General features: G+C 44.4%; 1 protein-coding gene across 2 annotated transcripts; it reads left to right on the top strand.

The window, feature by feature from the left end:
- The first annotated feature begins 5,457 nt into the window (after positions 1-5,457).
- Positions 5,458-14,368, top strand: LOC112902350 (nuclear pore complex protein NUP98B-like). 2 transcript variants are annotated; one of them, XM_025971384.1, is made up of 9 exons: positions 5,458-5,730; positions 6,291-6,644; positions 6,953-7,281; positions 7,388-7,448; positions 7,676-7,891; positions 8,429-8,951; positions 9,076-9,145; positions 9,255-9,315; positions 9,655-14,368. In XM_025971384.1, the coding sequence occupies exons 1-9, from the start codon at positions 5,712-5,714 to the stop codon at positions 9,849-9,851; spliced, it is 1,830 nt and encodes a 609-aa protein (XP_025827169.1). In that variant the 5' UTR covers positions 5,458-5,711; the 3' UTR covers positions 9,852-14,368. The 2 variants fall into 2 exon arrangements, with proteins under 2 accessions (XP_025827169.1, XP_025827170.1); XM_025971385.1 differs by lacking the exons at positions 7,388-7,448; positions 8,429-8,951; positions 9,076-9,145; positions 9,255-9,315; positions 9,655-14,368 and having other exon boundaries at positions 5,463-5,730; positions 7,676-7,814.
- The last annotated feature ends 1,057 nt before the right edge of the window (positions 14,369-15,425 follow it).

Here is a 15,425-nt window from a genome sequence, read left to right as displayed (position 1 = left end):
TAGTTACGGAGGTAGGGGTAATATTTTTGGGTGGTTTCTTAATGGCATGGCTAGAACTATACTAGAAAGGGTGTGGTAAAGTTTCGGGTCGATCGGAGATCGTTTGGCGCATAAAATGACGAGTTAAAGATGGTTTCAGGAGTTAAACGGGGGTCCAGGGACTTGTTTGTAATTATCCGGAAGGAGTAAGGACCTATTTGCGAATCCTAGAAATACTCAGGGCACGCTAAAGGGTATAGGTTTTGTTTAGGTTTATGTAATGGGGGTTTGGTTTGAAATGCTAGAAAGAGTAGGGTCTTTTTAGCAAAACGGAGCAAATAGGGGGAGGGAGGGGTTCTTTTGGGGTAATACAGGAAAAGAGGGGGGGCCTTGGGCAAAATTGCCCTTCTCCTTCCTCTCCCCCGTGCAGAACAGAGGAGGGGGAAGGGGGCGCCGGCGGTGGCCAAATCCGGCCGGCCCGGGGTTCGATGGCGGTCCGGGGGTGGGGGAAAGGGAGAGGGGGGCACGGGGATTCTATTCCCGGCCTCACCTTGGGCCGAGGTGGAGCGAGGGAGCGTGACGACGGGAGTGGGCGGCGGTGGTGCCGGTGGCTTGGCGGGGCGGCGCTGGGAGCTTGGAAGGCGGCGGGCGGTGGCGGTGGAGGCCGTGGGGGAACGAGGAGCGGGGCGGGGGCCTATTTATAGGCGGGTTGAGGCGGTGAGGAGGCGGGGCCGTGCGGTGGCTCGGCGGGCACCATTAATGGCGTTTTGGCCGCTCGCGGCCGTCGTGGTGTGGTGGCAAGGGCCGAGGCATCGCACGTGGGGGAGTGCTGTGCGGCCACAGTAGCGGGGAAGCGACGGCGCGCGCGGCGGGGCGGGACGCGGCAGCGGCGGGCGGCGCGGCACGCGCGGGACCGGGCGCGCGCGTGCGCGCTCGGCGCGGCGAGGCGCGGGCCAAAGCGGGGGCGCGAGCGGCGGCCGGCACGGCGGTTGGCGCGGCATGTGGTGCACGCGCGGGACGCGCGCGCGTGGGCACGGGCGGCCGAGCCCAGGGGCGTGCATGCGCGTGAGGGGAGGGAGGTGGTCGTGGCTCGGGAGCTAGGCGGTGCTCGGGAGCAGGGGAAGGGGAAAAGAGAAGGGAGGAGGAGGGAGGAGAAGAAAGAAGAAAGAAAAAAAAGAAAAAGGGAAGAAAGGAAAAGAAAGAAAGGAAGAGGAAAAGAGATTGGGAAGAAAAGAAAAGAAATAGGAGAGAGAGAGAAAAAGGGAAAAGAAGAAGGAGGGAGAGAGGGGCGCGTCGGCACCGATCGCGGCGGCGACCGCGGCCGGTCGGCCACGCGCGCGCGGCATCCGCGCGCTGCGCGGGGAGAAAGAATCGCGCCGGCGGCGATCGCGGAAAGGCGGTCGCGCGTGAGCGGTTCGGGATGGGACAGCGATCAGATTCGGTGTCGCTCAGAAGGGGTTAGGGCTAGGGTCCTGATGACGAAGAGTTTTTAAACGAAGCACTCTAGCGCGTGATTTAATTTGGTGAATTTTCAGGGTGTCACATTCGACTTCGCGAGGACGATCGGCAGCCCACCGACGACTACTTCAACTACTCGTCTCGACTTGAAAACTAGTCGGAATCGACTCCGACTAGTCGAGCTTCATCAACAAACCGTCGCAGCTCCATCAACGAGCTCCACGGCTTCATCGATATTCGTCCACGAATTAAGCTAAGTGATTTATACCTTTTCCGACTTGTTCTTCACAGGATCGGCTACCTTTTCGGGTACGCCTCTAGATGGGCATGAAATCCTCGGGGGCTATGCCTTGATCGACTACTCCTGGGATGCTAGACCGACAGCCACAGCTTTGGTGCACAGAGTACTGGAGGCTCTGCCACAGACTTAATGCACCGAGTGCTGGCAGCTTTGCCACGGCCTTAGGACACTGACTACGGAGGCTATGCCACAAGGTTGTGTTCTGAGTGCTGGAGGCTTCATGGGACTACACCCTATGGAAGTATAGATCTTTGTGTGTTGCCACACACGCTCTCGCCGACTACTTATGCATGTATGTCTCTCGATGGGTACAAAACCCTCCAGAGCTACACATCGCCGACTACTTTATGCGCACCGCGCATCCTCTTTGTCGCATGACAATTTCTTTGTCTTCTCTTAACGGTTGCTAAAGTACTCGGGTAGCACACGCCTTAATCCGTGAAACCTCGACTCTTCTGTAAGCCTATGCTCCTACGCGTGCATGCGGCTAAGCTCCCTACGCTATGGTCTACGGCCATCAGGGATCAGGTGCTTAAACGTAACAGGCTAACTGCCCGGGGAAATTACATGGCCTAGCAAGAGCAAGACGCGAAATTTTTACACCAAATAAATTTTGGTTCCTTCATATTATTACTGAGTACTACTCGGTATCTTCGCATTATGCTACATAATGTACGCATTGTCTTTTTTCAGATCAAGCTTCGGCAACAACCCTCCAGGCAGCACGGCGTGCCATCACAGTTATGCTAGTTCCCAGGCTTGGGGGCTGGGTGATGCGCACTACTCGACATGCCTCCTTTGGCTCTCCTGGCTCGTAAGCTCGGGGGCTGGACGCGTAAAACTACTCGAAGATGACTCATATGAAGACTGAGAGTGCAGAAGAAACCTTAAGTCACCGCGTGGTTAAATAAACCAGCGGGAGGCTTAATTTCACTATGCAGAAGACGAAGAGTTTTTCTCGGGATTTCAGAGTAACACCAATGTCACGATTCTTGGATCCTTTTTTCCAAATTTGAGAGATTTGGATTCAAGGCTCGGGGGTTGCGGGATACGTGGCATCGACTACTTATTTTTTAAATTTATTTGAAAAGTAAGGAGGATTACAGACTAATGTGACCCTCAGCCTGATTCTCCGATTCAACCTAAGGCTCGGGGGCTACTCCATATGGAGTGCGATTTTTGAATCGCACACCATATCAAGGATAAAATTCGGGGTATGAGCACCTCATAGCTTCGATGCAGCCGAGTAAGTACTCGAAGGACTTCAAGATGGAGCTTCAAAGAAGCCGAAGACTACTTTGAAAGTACTTGATAAGCCTGCAGTACTCAGCTACGAAGAGTTTGGGGGCTTGTCAGACCCGGGGCTACGGGGCTGTGTACATAGCGTAGTTTAAGAGATTAAGTCCGTCTTATCTCTTATTTATCTCGTTTATCTCTTACTTATCCCGTTTAAGTAGGAGATAGAGCTAACCGATACAGAGGGAATCTACACGAGATATGTTCTGGTATGATTCCTTAGCTGGTGTTGGTTAGCATCTTTGTAACCCTGGCCTCCCGGATATATAAGGGAGGACAGGGACCCCTCTCAAAAGAGAATCTCTAGATCATTCTACACCTAAGATAATACAAACCACCATACAGGATGTAGGGTATTACGCACCTAGCGGCCCGAACCTGTCTAAGCTTTGTGTTCCTTGTACCTTCGAGTTCCTGATCTCGGCGTCCCCTCACCCAAAACCTACCACCTTGGGTATATCCCTCGGTGGGCAGCCGGTTAAAGACCGACACACCCCAGGCCTCCTTCTAAGCCCCCGAACTCGAAGCCCTAACACCCCCACAACGGCGGCTGAGGGGACCCTCAGAAGTAGTCACGTGGAGGAAGAAGAAGATGGATCAGACGGTTCCGAAGATGTGCACGAATCTCTAATATTGGAAGTTGAATGCGGGAGAGCTATATATCGCGTGCGACAAATCAGCCTGCCATCACCTGAAGAAGTAATGTGACCCGTTTAACTTTCACGACAACTCGGCCCGTTATCACCTTAGTGGCCTGTCTAGCTTTTGGCCCATGCGGACGGAGAAAGACGCCCAGAGTTAAATTGAATTCAGCCCGTCATTAGATTTTCACCTTTTTATGCGTAGTGAGGGACACAGCGTGGTTGCGGCCCATTTGCAAATTTTTTGTTATGTTTTCTTTTCCTTTTGCCTTCAACATTACTTTTTAATTTTTTAATTTATTATTCTATTTTATCTATTTTTATTTTTTATTCACTTCTTTGTTTTAGTTTTATTTTCTTTTCTTTTCTTTTTGATTTTCCTTTTTAGTTTATTTTTCTTTTTATACAACTTGTTTTTCTATTTTTAAGACTTCTTTGTTTTTCTATTTTTAAGACTTCTTCTTTATATTCATTTGATTATTTTTACATTTTTTTTCCTTTCTTTCTTGTAACAAGATTGTACCTTTTTTCTTTTCCTTTCTTTGTTTTCTATTTTTGGTTTATACTAAATTTCCTCTATTTTTATTTAATTTTATATATCCTTTTTTTGGTGATAATAATTGTTTTATTTTTTATTGTTTTCCATCTTAGCTTTATTCTCAACTTTTTATCCCCTTCTTCTTTTATTTTTTCACTTTTTCTTTTTTCTTTGTGGGCTCTTTTCTTTTTTCTTTTCTTTTGTATACTACCTGCTGTATTATATTTTGTTTGTCTGTTTTTACATTCATTTTTTATTTATTATTTATTTTGTATAAATATTTTTATAATCTTTTGCTAATTTTCGTTGTTTTTTATTTTGTTCGTCTATAAGGATAATTTTGCTCGTGTGTATGGATAATTTGTTCGTGTTGTGTGTATATTTGTTCTTCATGTAAAGTTAATATTTTATTCATTTTGTAGACTAATTTATTCATGATATTAAATCATTTATTTGATTTATAGACTAAATTGTTTCGTGATGTGAACTCATTTGTTCGTGATATTTAGTTTTTAAATATTCGCAATGTGCAACTTTTTTTTCATCTAGTTTAATCATTTTGTTTGTATAAAGCAATCATTTGTTCATTTGTTCGCAATAGTTAAAATTAATTATCTTGCATTCAAAATATTTTTTTGCAAAATTATTCCAAATATAGTCTCTCGTGGTGAAATAGGAATTTAATTTAGATACTCGATTTGGGATGTATGACTTTTTTGGTGTTGAAGTGGAGTCATGTAATTGTCTACTTTTATATTTATATTTTATTTACACGTCATTTTCAATCATTTTCAATAACTTCTCCATATGCTACGGTATGATGCACAAATTTTTCTTACCGTGGAGTGTGCGCGCAAACGGTCCATGCACCGGACTTTTGGGCTGACGGCCGATTAAATATAGTTGACAGGGGATTCTTAGGTGATGGTCGGTAAAATTGTCACCTCTGGTAACATATAACCGTATGGATTGTATGAGCTTCCCACGTTTGGGAAAGTGTATAAGTTTTTCGGAGCCACGCGGGTGTATGTTGGTCCATGGGCACCCAGACGTTCCTGCTCCTGCTGGGCCTCCCAATCCTTTTGGGCCCAACTTAAATGAAGCCCCGTCATCTTCCTGCCTTCTTGTCCGGCCTGGCCTGACTGCGTTGAAGGCACGCTCCCTGAACTAGAACGCGGCAAGGAGCAGCGTCGGATGCAAGCTACTGCGGTTTCAGGTCGCTGTATAAAGCCGCGGCGTAATCAGGGCCCCACCTTTCATTGAGACAAACAGGCGCCCCGTATCAATCTCTTCTTCACGCTGGGCTGGACTGGATCCCCTTCGCCTCTGCCTCTGAGCGCCTCCCCCTCTCTCCCTCCCTCTTCCTCCCCAAACGAGAAGAGGGCACGCCGCACGCCGCCGCCGGTGATCGAGAGGGGACTAGCCTTCCCTTGCGTCGCGTCGCCTCCTCCTTCCTCACGCCAGAAGAAGCATCGTCATCATCAGCTCAGCAGCAGCCATGTTCGGCTCCACCAACCGTAAGCAGCCTCCCCTCCTATTCTCGTCGATTCCATCACATTGGATTCCTTCGGCATACTTTTCCCGTTCGCTTATAAATCCTCTATTCTCCTACCATCTGTATGGATTGCTGCTCTATTGCGCTTTCGAGTCCATATCTGGATTGATGGATGCCTGCCCACGCTAGGGTTTCGTTTGCTGTCCCGATTTCGATCAAATAGAGTCTTGGTAGTTGCAGTGCGTACTTGCAACGATCCGTGGAATACCTAAGCTAGGCCCTGCTAATGTGGAGGACCGGATTTATGCCCACGGACTCTCCTTTTCCTTCTCATTGTCAACCAAGGAAGAGACCTTGCAAACAAGCAAATGCCTCAGTTCTGGCCCTTTTTGGTTATTATTAATCATAAATCCTGCTCATACAATACAGCACAATACATGATTATGATTGTTCACTCCTTATTCGGTTTTAGTTTAGCTTTCTGTGACACTTACATGTCAGCTTGGAGAGTGTATTTTTCGCAATGTTGTTTCTCTTGATTGATTATCGTCTCATCACTCATGTGTGCTATCTTCATTGCAGCATTTGGGCAGTCATCAACCAGCCCATTTGGCCAGAACTCATTCGGAACCCAGCAGGGATTCGGCCAGGCTACCCCTGCTGCTAGCAACCCCTTTGCGCCAAAACCATTTGGCAGCCCAACCACAACTTTTGGGGCACAGACTGGAAGCTCACTTTTCGGCACTACATCCACTGGTGCATTTGGCCAGCAGCAGTCCACTCCTACATTTGGCACTACATCCACTGCTGCGTTTGGCCAGCAGCAATCCACTCCCACGTTTGGCACCCCGTCCTCCTCTCTGTTCGGGAGCTCTCCAGCTTTCGGTGCATCGCCCACTCCTGCCTTTGGTGCTACATCCTCTACCTTTGGCTCTGGTATGTAGTATGCATCCGCTGATTGTTCCCTTTCCTGCCGAGTCACTGTGCTGATTGTCCTAGATTTTCGAAGTTCTAAAGCCCTGACACTGGAAACATCACCTGCCAGTATTGCTGTTTTTCCCACGTCTTGCAAGATTTGTTTAATTTTTTTAATTAGTTTCTGATACTGCATTCTACAATTGTTCTACATAGCTACCCAAGCTACATTATCTCAATTCATGAATCTGTTATTCTTTAGATCAACAGTGATGTATATATAATTATAGATGATGTCTATGTCACACTGTGCTCTGCACATGTTATAGGATCTTTATTTGGACAAAAGCCAAGCTTCGGGGGTTTTGGATCATCTCCTAGCCAGTCAAGTCCTTTTGGTAGCACGTTCCAGCAAACACAACCGACATTTGGCAGCAGCACTTTTGGTACATCAACTACACCGACATTCGGTACCACAACTACGCCGGCATTTGGTGTAACTACACCAGCCTTTGGCACCACAACTACACCGGCTTTTGGCGCCACGACCACCCCAGCATTTGGTTCCACAGCGCCATCTTTATTTGGTGCTTCTAGCACCCCGGCATTTGGTTCATCAGCTCCTGGTTTTGGAACTTCAGCGACCACAGCATTTGGTGTGAGTAGTACTACTCCAGCTTTTGGATCTTCCAGCACACCTTCATTTGGCACATCAACCAATGCATTCAGTTTTGGTTCTTCACCATCTTTTGGACAAACGGCAGTTTCCTCTGGTAGTTCTCCCTTTGGAACAACATCACCTTTCGGTGCAGACTCCAGCATTTGGTAGGTTTTCCTATTGTAACCCATAATTTCTTAGCTGTAATATATGATCAATCAATTGTTCTATTCAACTCCAAATAATGTAGCAATCGAGTATGTTTACTGATTCTTTTGTTTTTTCTCACTTCAGCAGTCCAATTCTACTGCAGATCTTTCTTTTTTGCCGCTTTTACCCTGTCCATGGCATCATTTATCCGTCTCATCAATTGTTTTCTCACTTTGACTTTCAGGCTCACAGACAGCAGCACCCGCTTTTGGGCAAGCACAATTTGGTAATCAAGCTGGAGGGACTAGAATAAAACCTTATGCTCAAACACCAGATGTTGACGGTACTACCAGTGGTACTCAGCCTGCTGCAAAACTTGATTCCATATCAGCGATGCCTGAATACAAAGACAAGAGTCATGAAGAATTGAGGTGGGAAGATTACCAGCGCGGAGACAAGGGTGAGGGGAATAATTTGGGAATGCTTTGCTTGATTTGCAAACACTTTTGAAACTATATGTTTAATCCGTGTATTCTTGTAGCATGCTTATTTTTGTATGATTCTGGAGTAACCAATTAACTATTATGCCGTGGTCCATGACTCCATGCTACAGCTTAAGCCCTAAATAGAATATATGAATAAAACATGCTGTTATTTGATACTTTCTTTATTAATTGTTTATTATTATTTGGCCCATGTAACTTGTTCCTGTAAAATTTGTGTAAATATTATTGCTAGATTTGCAAGTCCTCACATCAACCACATGTTTAATCTCATATATTATTTTAGCGTGCTTATTTTTGTATGAACAGTAACCAAGTCACTATTATGCCCTGGGTTATGAGACAGCCTAAACCCTAGTTAGAATCAACTAAAGAAACACACTATTCGATGCTCCCTATATTAATTGTTATTATTGTTACAATGTTGCTAGATCTATTTGATCCATATAAATGCTGTAAAATATGTATTAAATTTTTAATGTTTGGATTTACAGGCGGACCAAACCCTTCTGGAACTCCAACAGTGACGCCTACCTTTCCATCATCAACACCACCGAATACTTTTACAACAAGCAGTCTATTTAGCCAAACTACTCCAAACCCATTTTCATCAAACAATCCATTTGCTAAGAATGGTTCAACTAGCGCATCACTATTCAACACCTCATTTAACAATACACCAGTTGCAAGTTCGAGCCCATTCACATCGTCCACTAGTACCACAATGTTTGGACAAACAGGTGTTTCTGCATTTCCAGCAGTAGTTCACCATCTTTGTTTCCAAATACTGCTCCTGCTTTTGCTTCATCTTCGTTGTTTGGCACATCAACAACACGTAATTCAAGTCTATTCGGCACTGGCTTGTTGTTGGCTAACACTCAATCAGCCCCACTATTTCAATCTTCCCCTGCATTTGCACAACAGCCATCGAGTACACCAGCTTTCTCCTCTGGAAACCTATTTAGCACACCTAATACTGGCAGTCTGTTTGGCAGCGGACCTTCACTTTTTACAATGGTGAGCATCTCTTGCTTTTTTTTTCCTTTTCCATATTATAGACTAGATAATCGTTTATCATATTTAGCTTTTTATATATTTTTGGTTCAATGTTTTAACAATTTCATCTTTGCTTCTTATTAAGCCAACATTTCAACAACCTGCCCCTACTCAAACACCAAACATGTTCTCCTTCCAACCTCCGCCTCAACCAGGTCAGTTATTTTGTATCCAAATCATTCTCTTCTGTTTATAATTTATATCTTCAAAACTAATATGAGCATCTTAATTTTAAACAAATGGATGCCTTCATTGATATTGCAGCTTCTACAAGTGGATTTCCTGGTTTTTCCAACACAGCTAATCAGGCCCTCATTGGACCGCAGTATGATCTTTTGCTACTTCTCAGCTTGATATTCTATTTCCTTTTTTTAGTAATAATGTGGCGAAGGAATTATATTGTGATTAGTCGAATTTGGAGATGGATGTTGTAGGCAAAGAAGAAAAGTTCTTGAATGATTCTTTTTAGCTAGTAGCTTATATGTGATTACTTGGAAATGCCATATGGTTATGTTATCCGTAGTCTAAGAACATGGTCTTGACTTCGATCATAGTTATCCTCAGAATTTGCAAATGAGTTTTGACAATACATATGAATGTTTTTATCCTGACGTTATACATTATTCGTTTTAACTTGACAATATCCTGTTGCATTTTGGAGCAGAACTCCTAGCCAATCCAATATGGTCATGCAACCTGCTCCTGTTTCGAATCCATTTGGGACACTTCCAGCAATGCCTCAGATGTCCATTGGGAATGGTGGATGATCTCCTTCGGTTCAGTATGGAATATCAAGTTTGCCAACCCCCCCCCCCCCCCCCCCCAACACACACACACACACCAACCACATTTTCTTTATAACTCACAAGCTAAAGTACAAGGTTTATGGAAAAAAATGCACAACAATTTCCTAATAGTCAAACATGCAGACACTACAGCAGCAGCCTCCCACCGCATCCAAATAATAAACGCCTCTACATAAGCAAACTCTGCACCAGTGTTTATACGCAAAGCAAGAGTTTGGCAATACAATAAAAGCAAAGTGCTAAATACATCCTGAATGTTGTTTTCAAAATTTTCACACTTCCATTATAGTATTAAAGCTAATTTTCTCATACAGAAGAAAACTTTATTGTATGACACTTGCCAATATAATTCATTTGGTACACAGATATAACTGTCACTGGTGGCAAAGTAAGAAAGACACCAAAGACAGAATGCTCATTCCATATGCAGTCTTCTCTGCAAACTAATACTTGATAGTAATGTAGAATGGAACATTTGAAACTGTAAAAGGAAGTTTACAAAAAGAATAATAAAAAAACTACAAGATGTCCACAACAGTATAGTACAAATGATAAATATCACTGGATACATCAGCAGACACCATGAACAAAAAGCTGCAGCAATGAGAAAGTACTGATGATAAATTTATTCCAGATAACGTGTAAATTACCAAACTAGTCACTTATATCAAGTGCAGACCTGTTGTACAATATGCATTTTAAGAAGTAGCTAGTGCAACTATTACCTATTCTTTCTGTTCTGTTCCAAAATTAGACTTGCCTGTGCTTAACAAGTACAATTTCCACTAAAAAATAGTAACTTTTATTTAGAGTCCTTTTTACTTTTGAATGTATTTGCCCAACCTACCACAACTGTGGGTGGCAAATTGCCTGAGGAACAAGCATTTGCGTTTCCTTCCCATTTTTAAGTGGCAAGAAGAAAAGGTAATGCAGCAACATAAAATTTAACATGGTTCATGAAAAAAAGTAGTGACGCCAAAGATCACAGTTTATTAAAGAATAACAGGTACGTGAATCACTCAATGTTTGATATTGAAATTGAAAGAAGTCACCACATCCATGTCTAAAACAGTTTGTATGAAAGATGACAGAGTGGATCCTTCCATGGAAATATTTCTAAAACACGATAACTATTGCTGCCCAACACTTAATTTACATTAACATGCTCTTACCACCATGGAGAAGATAACGACAAAAAAAAATATCAAAAGGGCGCAGCGATAAGCAACTGCCAAAGCGTGCAGCTGGCAAACAAATTCACCTCATGCTTAACAAACATTATGATAGCTCGTACATCTCACCAGAGCTGCTGTACCATGCACCTTCCTATTCTGCGCAGAAGTGTCTCACATAAACCTGTCACATACCACATGATCACCTTTAGTGTGCATGCTCTCATCCAGCATACAAAGATGCATGTAGTTATGCAGGATGGGTCTTCTCACTTCATCGATAGTCAGATCTTAAAAAAGAGATTTGATCTTGGTGGGTAAGCTTCCTAGAAATGTCATAAGCCAAATAACTGCAGACATCTGTACAAAATTATGATCCTGAGCTATCAACTTCCTTTTACTCAACTTGGTTATTATCTTATCAGTAGAACTTTGTTACCCAAAATTAGTTATGTTAGCAGCATTAGTATTATCATCACTCGAGGTAGTCACCTCAGAAGTCAATGGGAGCCTAGTCATGGTCAACAAAGTCAGTAGAGTGAACAAGGTTCATATGGCAAATCCCCCAATAGCCTGCATATCAATTTAGTACTATTCTAGATAAATAGTCTTACGGTGCTCATCAGCAAAGTCAATAGGGTTAGCATTAAGGATTGTTGTCAACAAGGTGTTGAAAAGCACACATCAGATGCCTCAATGACCACTGTTCCCATCACACAATCATAGATGTTAGGGTAAACTCATCGTGCATAGGTTCCAATCATCTGCTATAGGTTAGTTCCATCCTCTTTTCTTTTGCCCGAGTTAGTAGAGTATCTAGTGTTGTGACACCAGTCTTTGGATCGGAGGGTAATAGAAGAGTCATGGGGTCAGCCTTATCATGATCAACTAGTTCCATCCTCTTCCTCTTGCCCAAGTTAGTTACAGTGTTATCCGAGTATCCAGTACTGTGACCAGCATCCTTTGGATCTTAGGGGAACATAAGAGTCATGGGTCAGCCTCATCTTAATCAACAAAACATGTAGGCTGCCTGGGCTTATTTGGCAAAGTTAGTCCTATTCCTCATAGACAGTCTCCTCAGGTAACAACGGCCTATGTTGATGTCGAGCCATTTCTAGTACCCTTCAGATCTACATAACGCTTGGACTACATGCAGATACATAGGTAACTTGTAATGGAGCAACTTGATGATATCAGAACGAGTGTACTTGCCAATAAGAGCTGCCAGCTTCTTACTGAAAGGATGCATTGCGCCATTGCGGTTTATGGTCACCAACCAACAACCAGCAGCCATAACATCAATATGCTCCTGATCCTCAAAAGTCAGCTCAGTTACCTCCTCCTGCTGCTGCTGCCCATGAGACATCTTGCTCTTTACATCTTTGTTGTATTCACGCAACTCCTCGAAAAAAGGGTGCATAGCATCTATACCGATGCCAAGATAACCAAGACTCTTATAGATAGCCTGTATTTTTGGTATCGTAGATGATCCAAAAGATTTAATGATGTCATCCTTGAAAATGGAGGTCAGCTTCATTTTAGCCACGCTCTTCCCTCAGAGGTTAACAGAGCTGCATGATAGCAAGCCGGGATTTCATGCAGTGCTCCCACATCCAGCACGTTCAGCAAATGAGAGACATCTAGAGAAAGATCAGAGATGATATTATCTTCGTAGACTTGTTTCATTAGGCTCTCAAACAGTTTCTTCACTTGCTTGAAACCTATAAACTCTAACTTGTCCTTCCCTGATATTTTATCATGTAGTGGCTCGTTGATGCGGAATGTACCATGCAGAGTTGAGACTCCGAGGTTTCCCTCGACTAGCGCAGGTGCAATACAATAACCATGCTGCCTGTTCCTGGAGACTAGTTTTATGGCAGACCTCCACAATTTTTGGCATTCATATTGCATAATCAATGGCTTGCCGTCATAATTATTAATCAAGAAGTTGCTTACTGTACCAACAGCCGGTATTCTCTTTAGATAAGGGACCGGGTCTTCCCAGCTGGTCAACTTGACGTCTTCTGGATCATAGAAGCTGCAACAGCAACAACATTATACGTAGTATGGTTACTACGGTAAGACAGGCACGCTAGGATGTTCATATGGTTACTTCAGGATATGCTAGGGGATTCGATTTCAATTTTTTACACTGATCAAAATGAGCACAATAACATAAGCTAAATTCCGTTTCACGGAGATCAGGCATTTACCTGAGTTGCGTAAGGACGGGAAGCTTCGGCCCCTGCTGGATGGGCTCCTTCCCCCCCCCCCCCCACATGTTCGTGGAATATGGAAAGTAAAGCCCCTCTAGCATGCGCGGCAGGATGATCTTGGTGTTGGCCGGTCGAATGACCTTGGTCTGGATGGGTCCCAGCTGTGACGTGGTGGAAAGGCACCTGGTGCTCTTGGCCACGGCGGCGGCGCAGCGAGTGGTGGGTACCGGATTGAAGGGTGCGGAGAACACCTCCAGCCCCATGGAACGAGCCAAGAACGAGAGTCTCCTCAACCCGATCATGTCGGCGTTGGGGCGGTGATTGATCGGCGGCTGGAAAGGCGGCGAGAGGTGGGTGGAGTTAGGCAACGGCAGTGGGTGAGAGGTGGGCGGCGGCGGGTGAAAGGGTTAAGAGTTTGCGCGGAGTTCGTTGCAGCGAGGAGTGGGTGGTGTCTTTGGTGAGCCGTGAGTCCAGGATAGATGGACGACGACGACGGGTGGTGTAGTAGGATTGGGCCCTAGCACGGCCCAGTCCAATTAGTATTATTACACCACCATATAGAATATATGAATCTCGCATGAATGAGTAAAATTTCAACACAGGTCATTGAAAAGGTGAACCATACTTTTTGCTTCTTAACCCTTTTTCCAAAAGAATTTCATATTCAGAACTCTGGAGAAAGTTTGGCGTTTCTGGACCTAGGGGGTCGGCGCCATGGCTCGTGGCACCGAGGTAACACGCCAGCCCTTTTCCACCGCATCGCAGCCGGGACCTGTCCAGACCAAGGTCATTCGGCCGGCCGACACCAAGATCATCCTGCGGCGCATGCCAGAGAGGCTTTACTTTCTATATTCCACGAACACGTGGGAAGGCAAGGAGCCCATCCAGCAGGGGCCGAAGCTTCGTGTCCTTACGCAACTTAGGTAAATGCCTGATCTCCGTGAAACGGAATTTAGCTTATATTATTGTGCTCATTTTGATCAGTGTAAAAAATTGAAATCGAATCCTCTAGCATATCCTGAAGTAACCATGTGGACATCCTAGCATGTCTGTCTTACCGTAGTAACCATACTACCTATAATGTTGCTGTTGCAGCTTCTATGATCCAAAAGATGTCAAGTTGACCAGCTGGGAAGACCCGGTCCCTTATTAGAAGAGAATACAGGTTGTGATACATTAAGCAACTATTTGATTAATAATTACGACGGCAAGCCATTGATTATGCAATATGAATGCTAGAAATTGTGGAGGTCTGCTATAAAACTAGTCTCCAGAAACAGGTGGCGTGGTTATTGTATTGCACTTGCACTAGTTGAGAGAAACCTCGAAGTCTCAACTCTGCATGGTACATTCTGCATCAAGAAGCCACTACATGATAAAATATCAGGGAAGGACAAGGTAGAGTTTATGGGTTTCAAGCAAGTGAAAAACTGTTTGAGAGCCTAATGAAGCAAGTCTTCGGAGATAATGTCATGTCTGATCTTTCTCTAGATGTCTCTTATTTGTTGAACGTGCTGGATGTGGGAGCACTGCATGAAATTCTGGCTTGCTATTATGCAGCTCTGTTAACCTCTGAGGGAAGAGCGTGGCTAAGCATCAAGCTGGCCTCCATTTACAAGGATGACATCATTGAATCTTTTGGATCATCTGCAATACCAAAAATACAGGCTATCTATGAGAGTCTTTGTTATCTTGGCATCGGTATAGATGCTATGCACCCTTTTTTCGAGGAGTTGCGTGAATACAACAAAGATGTAAAGATCAAGATGTCTCATGGGCGGCAGTAGGAGGAGGAGGAGGTAGCTAAGCTGACTTTTGAGGATCAGGAGCATATTGATGTTATGGCTGCTGGTTGTTGGTTGGTGATCGTAAACCGGAATAGCGCAATGCTTCTTTCAGTAAGAAGCTGGCAGCTCTCACTGGCAAGTACACTCGTTCTGATATCATCAAGTTGTTGTTGCTCCATTACAAGTTACCTATATATCTGCATGTAGTCCAAGCGTTATGTAGGTCTGAAGGGTACTGGAAATGGCTCGACATCAACATGGGCTGTTGTTACCCTGAGGAGACTGTCTATGAGGAATATGACTAATTTTGCCAAATGAGCCCAGCCAGCCTACATGTTTTGTTGATCATGATGAGGTGGACCCATGACTCTTATGTTACCCTAAGATCCAAAGAATGCTGGTCACAACACTGGATACTCGGATAACACTGTAACTAACTTGGGCAAGAGGAAGA

The sequence above is a fragment of the Panicum hallii genome, chromosome 8, assembly GCF_002211085.1.
Source record: "Panicum hallii strain FIL2 chromosome 8, PHallii_v3.1, whole genome shotgun sequence".
In the NCBI taxonomy this organism is placed as follows: domain Eukaryota; kingdom Viridiplantae; phylum Streptophyta; class Magnoliopsida; order Poales; family Poaceae; genus Panicum; species Panicum hallii.
This window is presented reverse-complemented; position numbering and strand designations above follow the sequence as displayed.

What these genes read in the sequence shown, in the direction of transcription:
- LOC112902350 (XM_025971384.1), top strand. An exon ending in GGTGCAGACTCCAGCATTTG is followed by an intron (nt 7,449 to 7,675) that starts GTAGGTTTTCCT and finishes TTTGACTTTCAG; the next exon opens with GCTCACAGACAGCAGCACCC. An exon ending in CAGGCCCTCATTGGACCGCA is followed by an intron (nt 9,316 to 9,654) that starts GTATGATCTTTT and finishes ATTTTGGAGCAG; the next exon opens with AACTCCTAGCCAATCCAATA.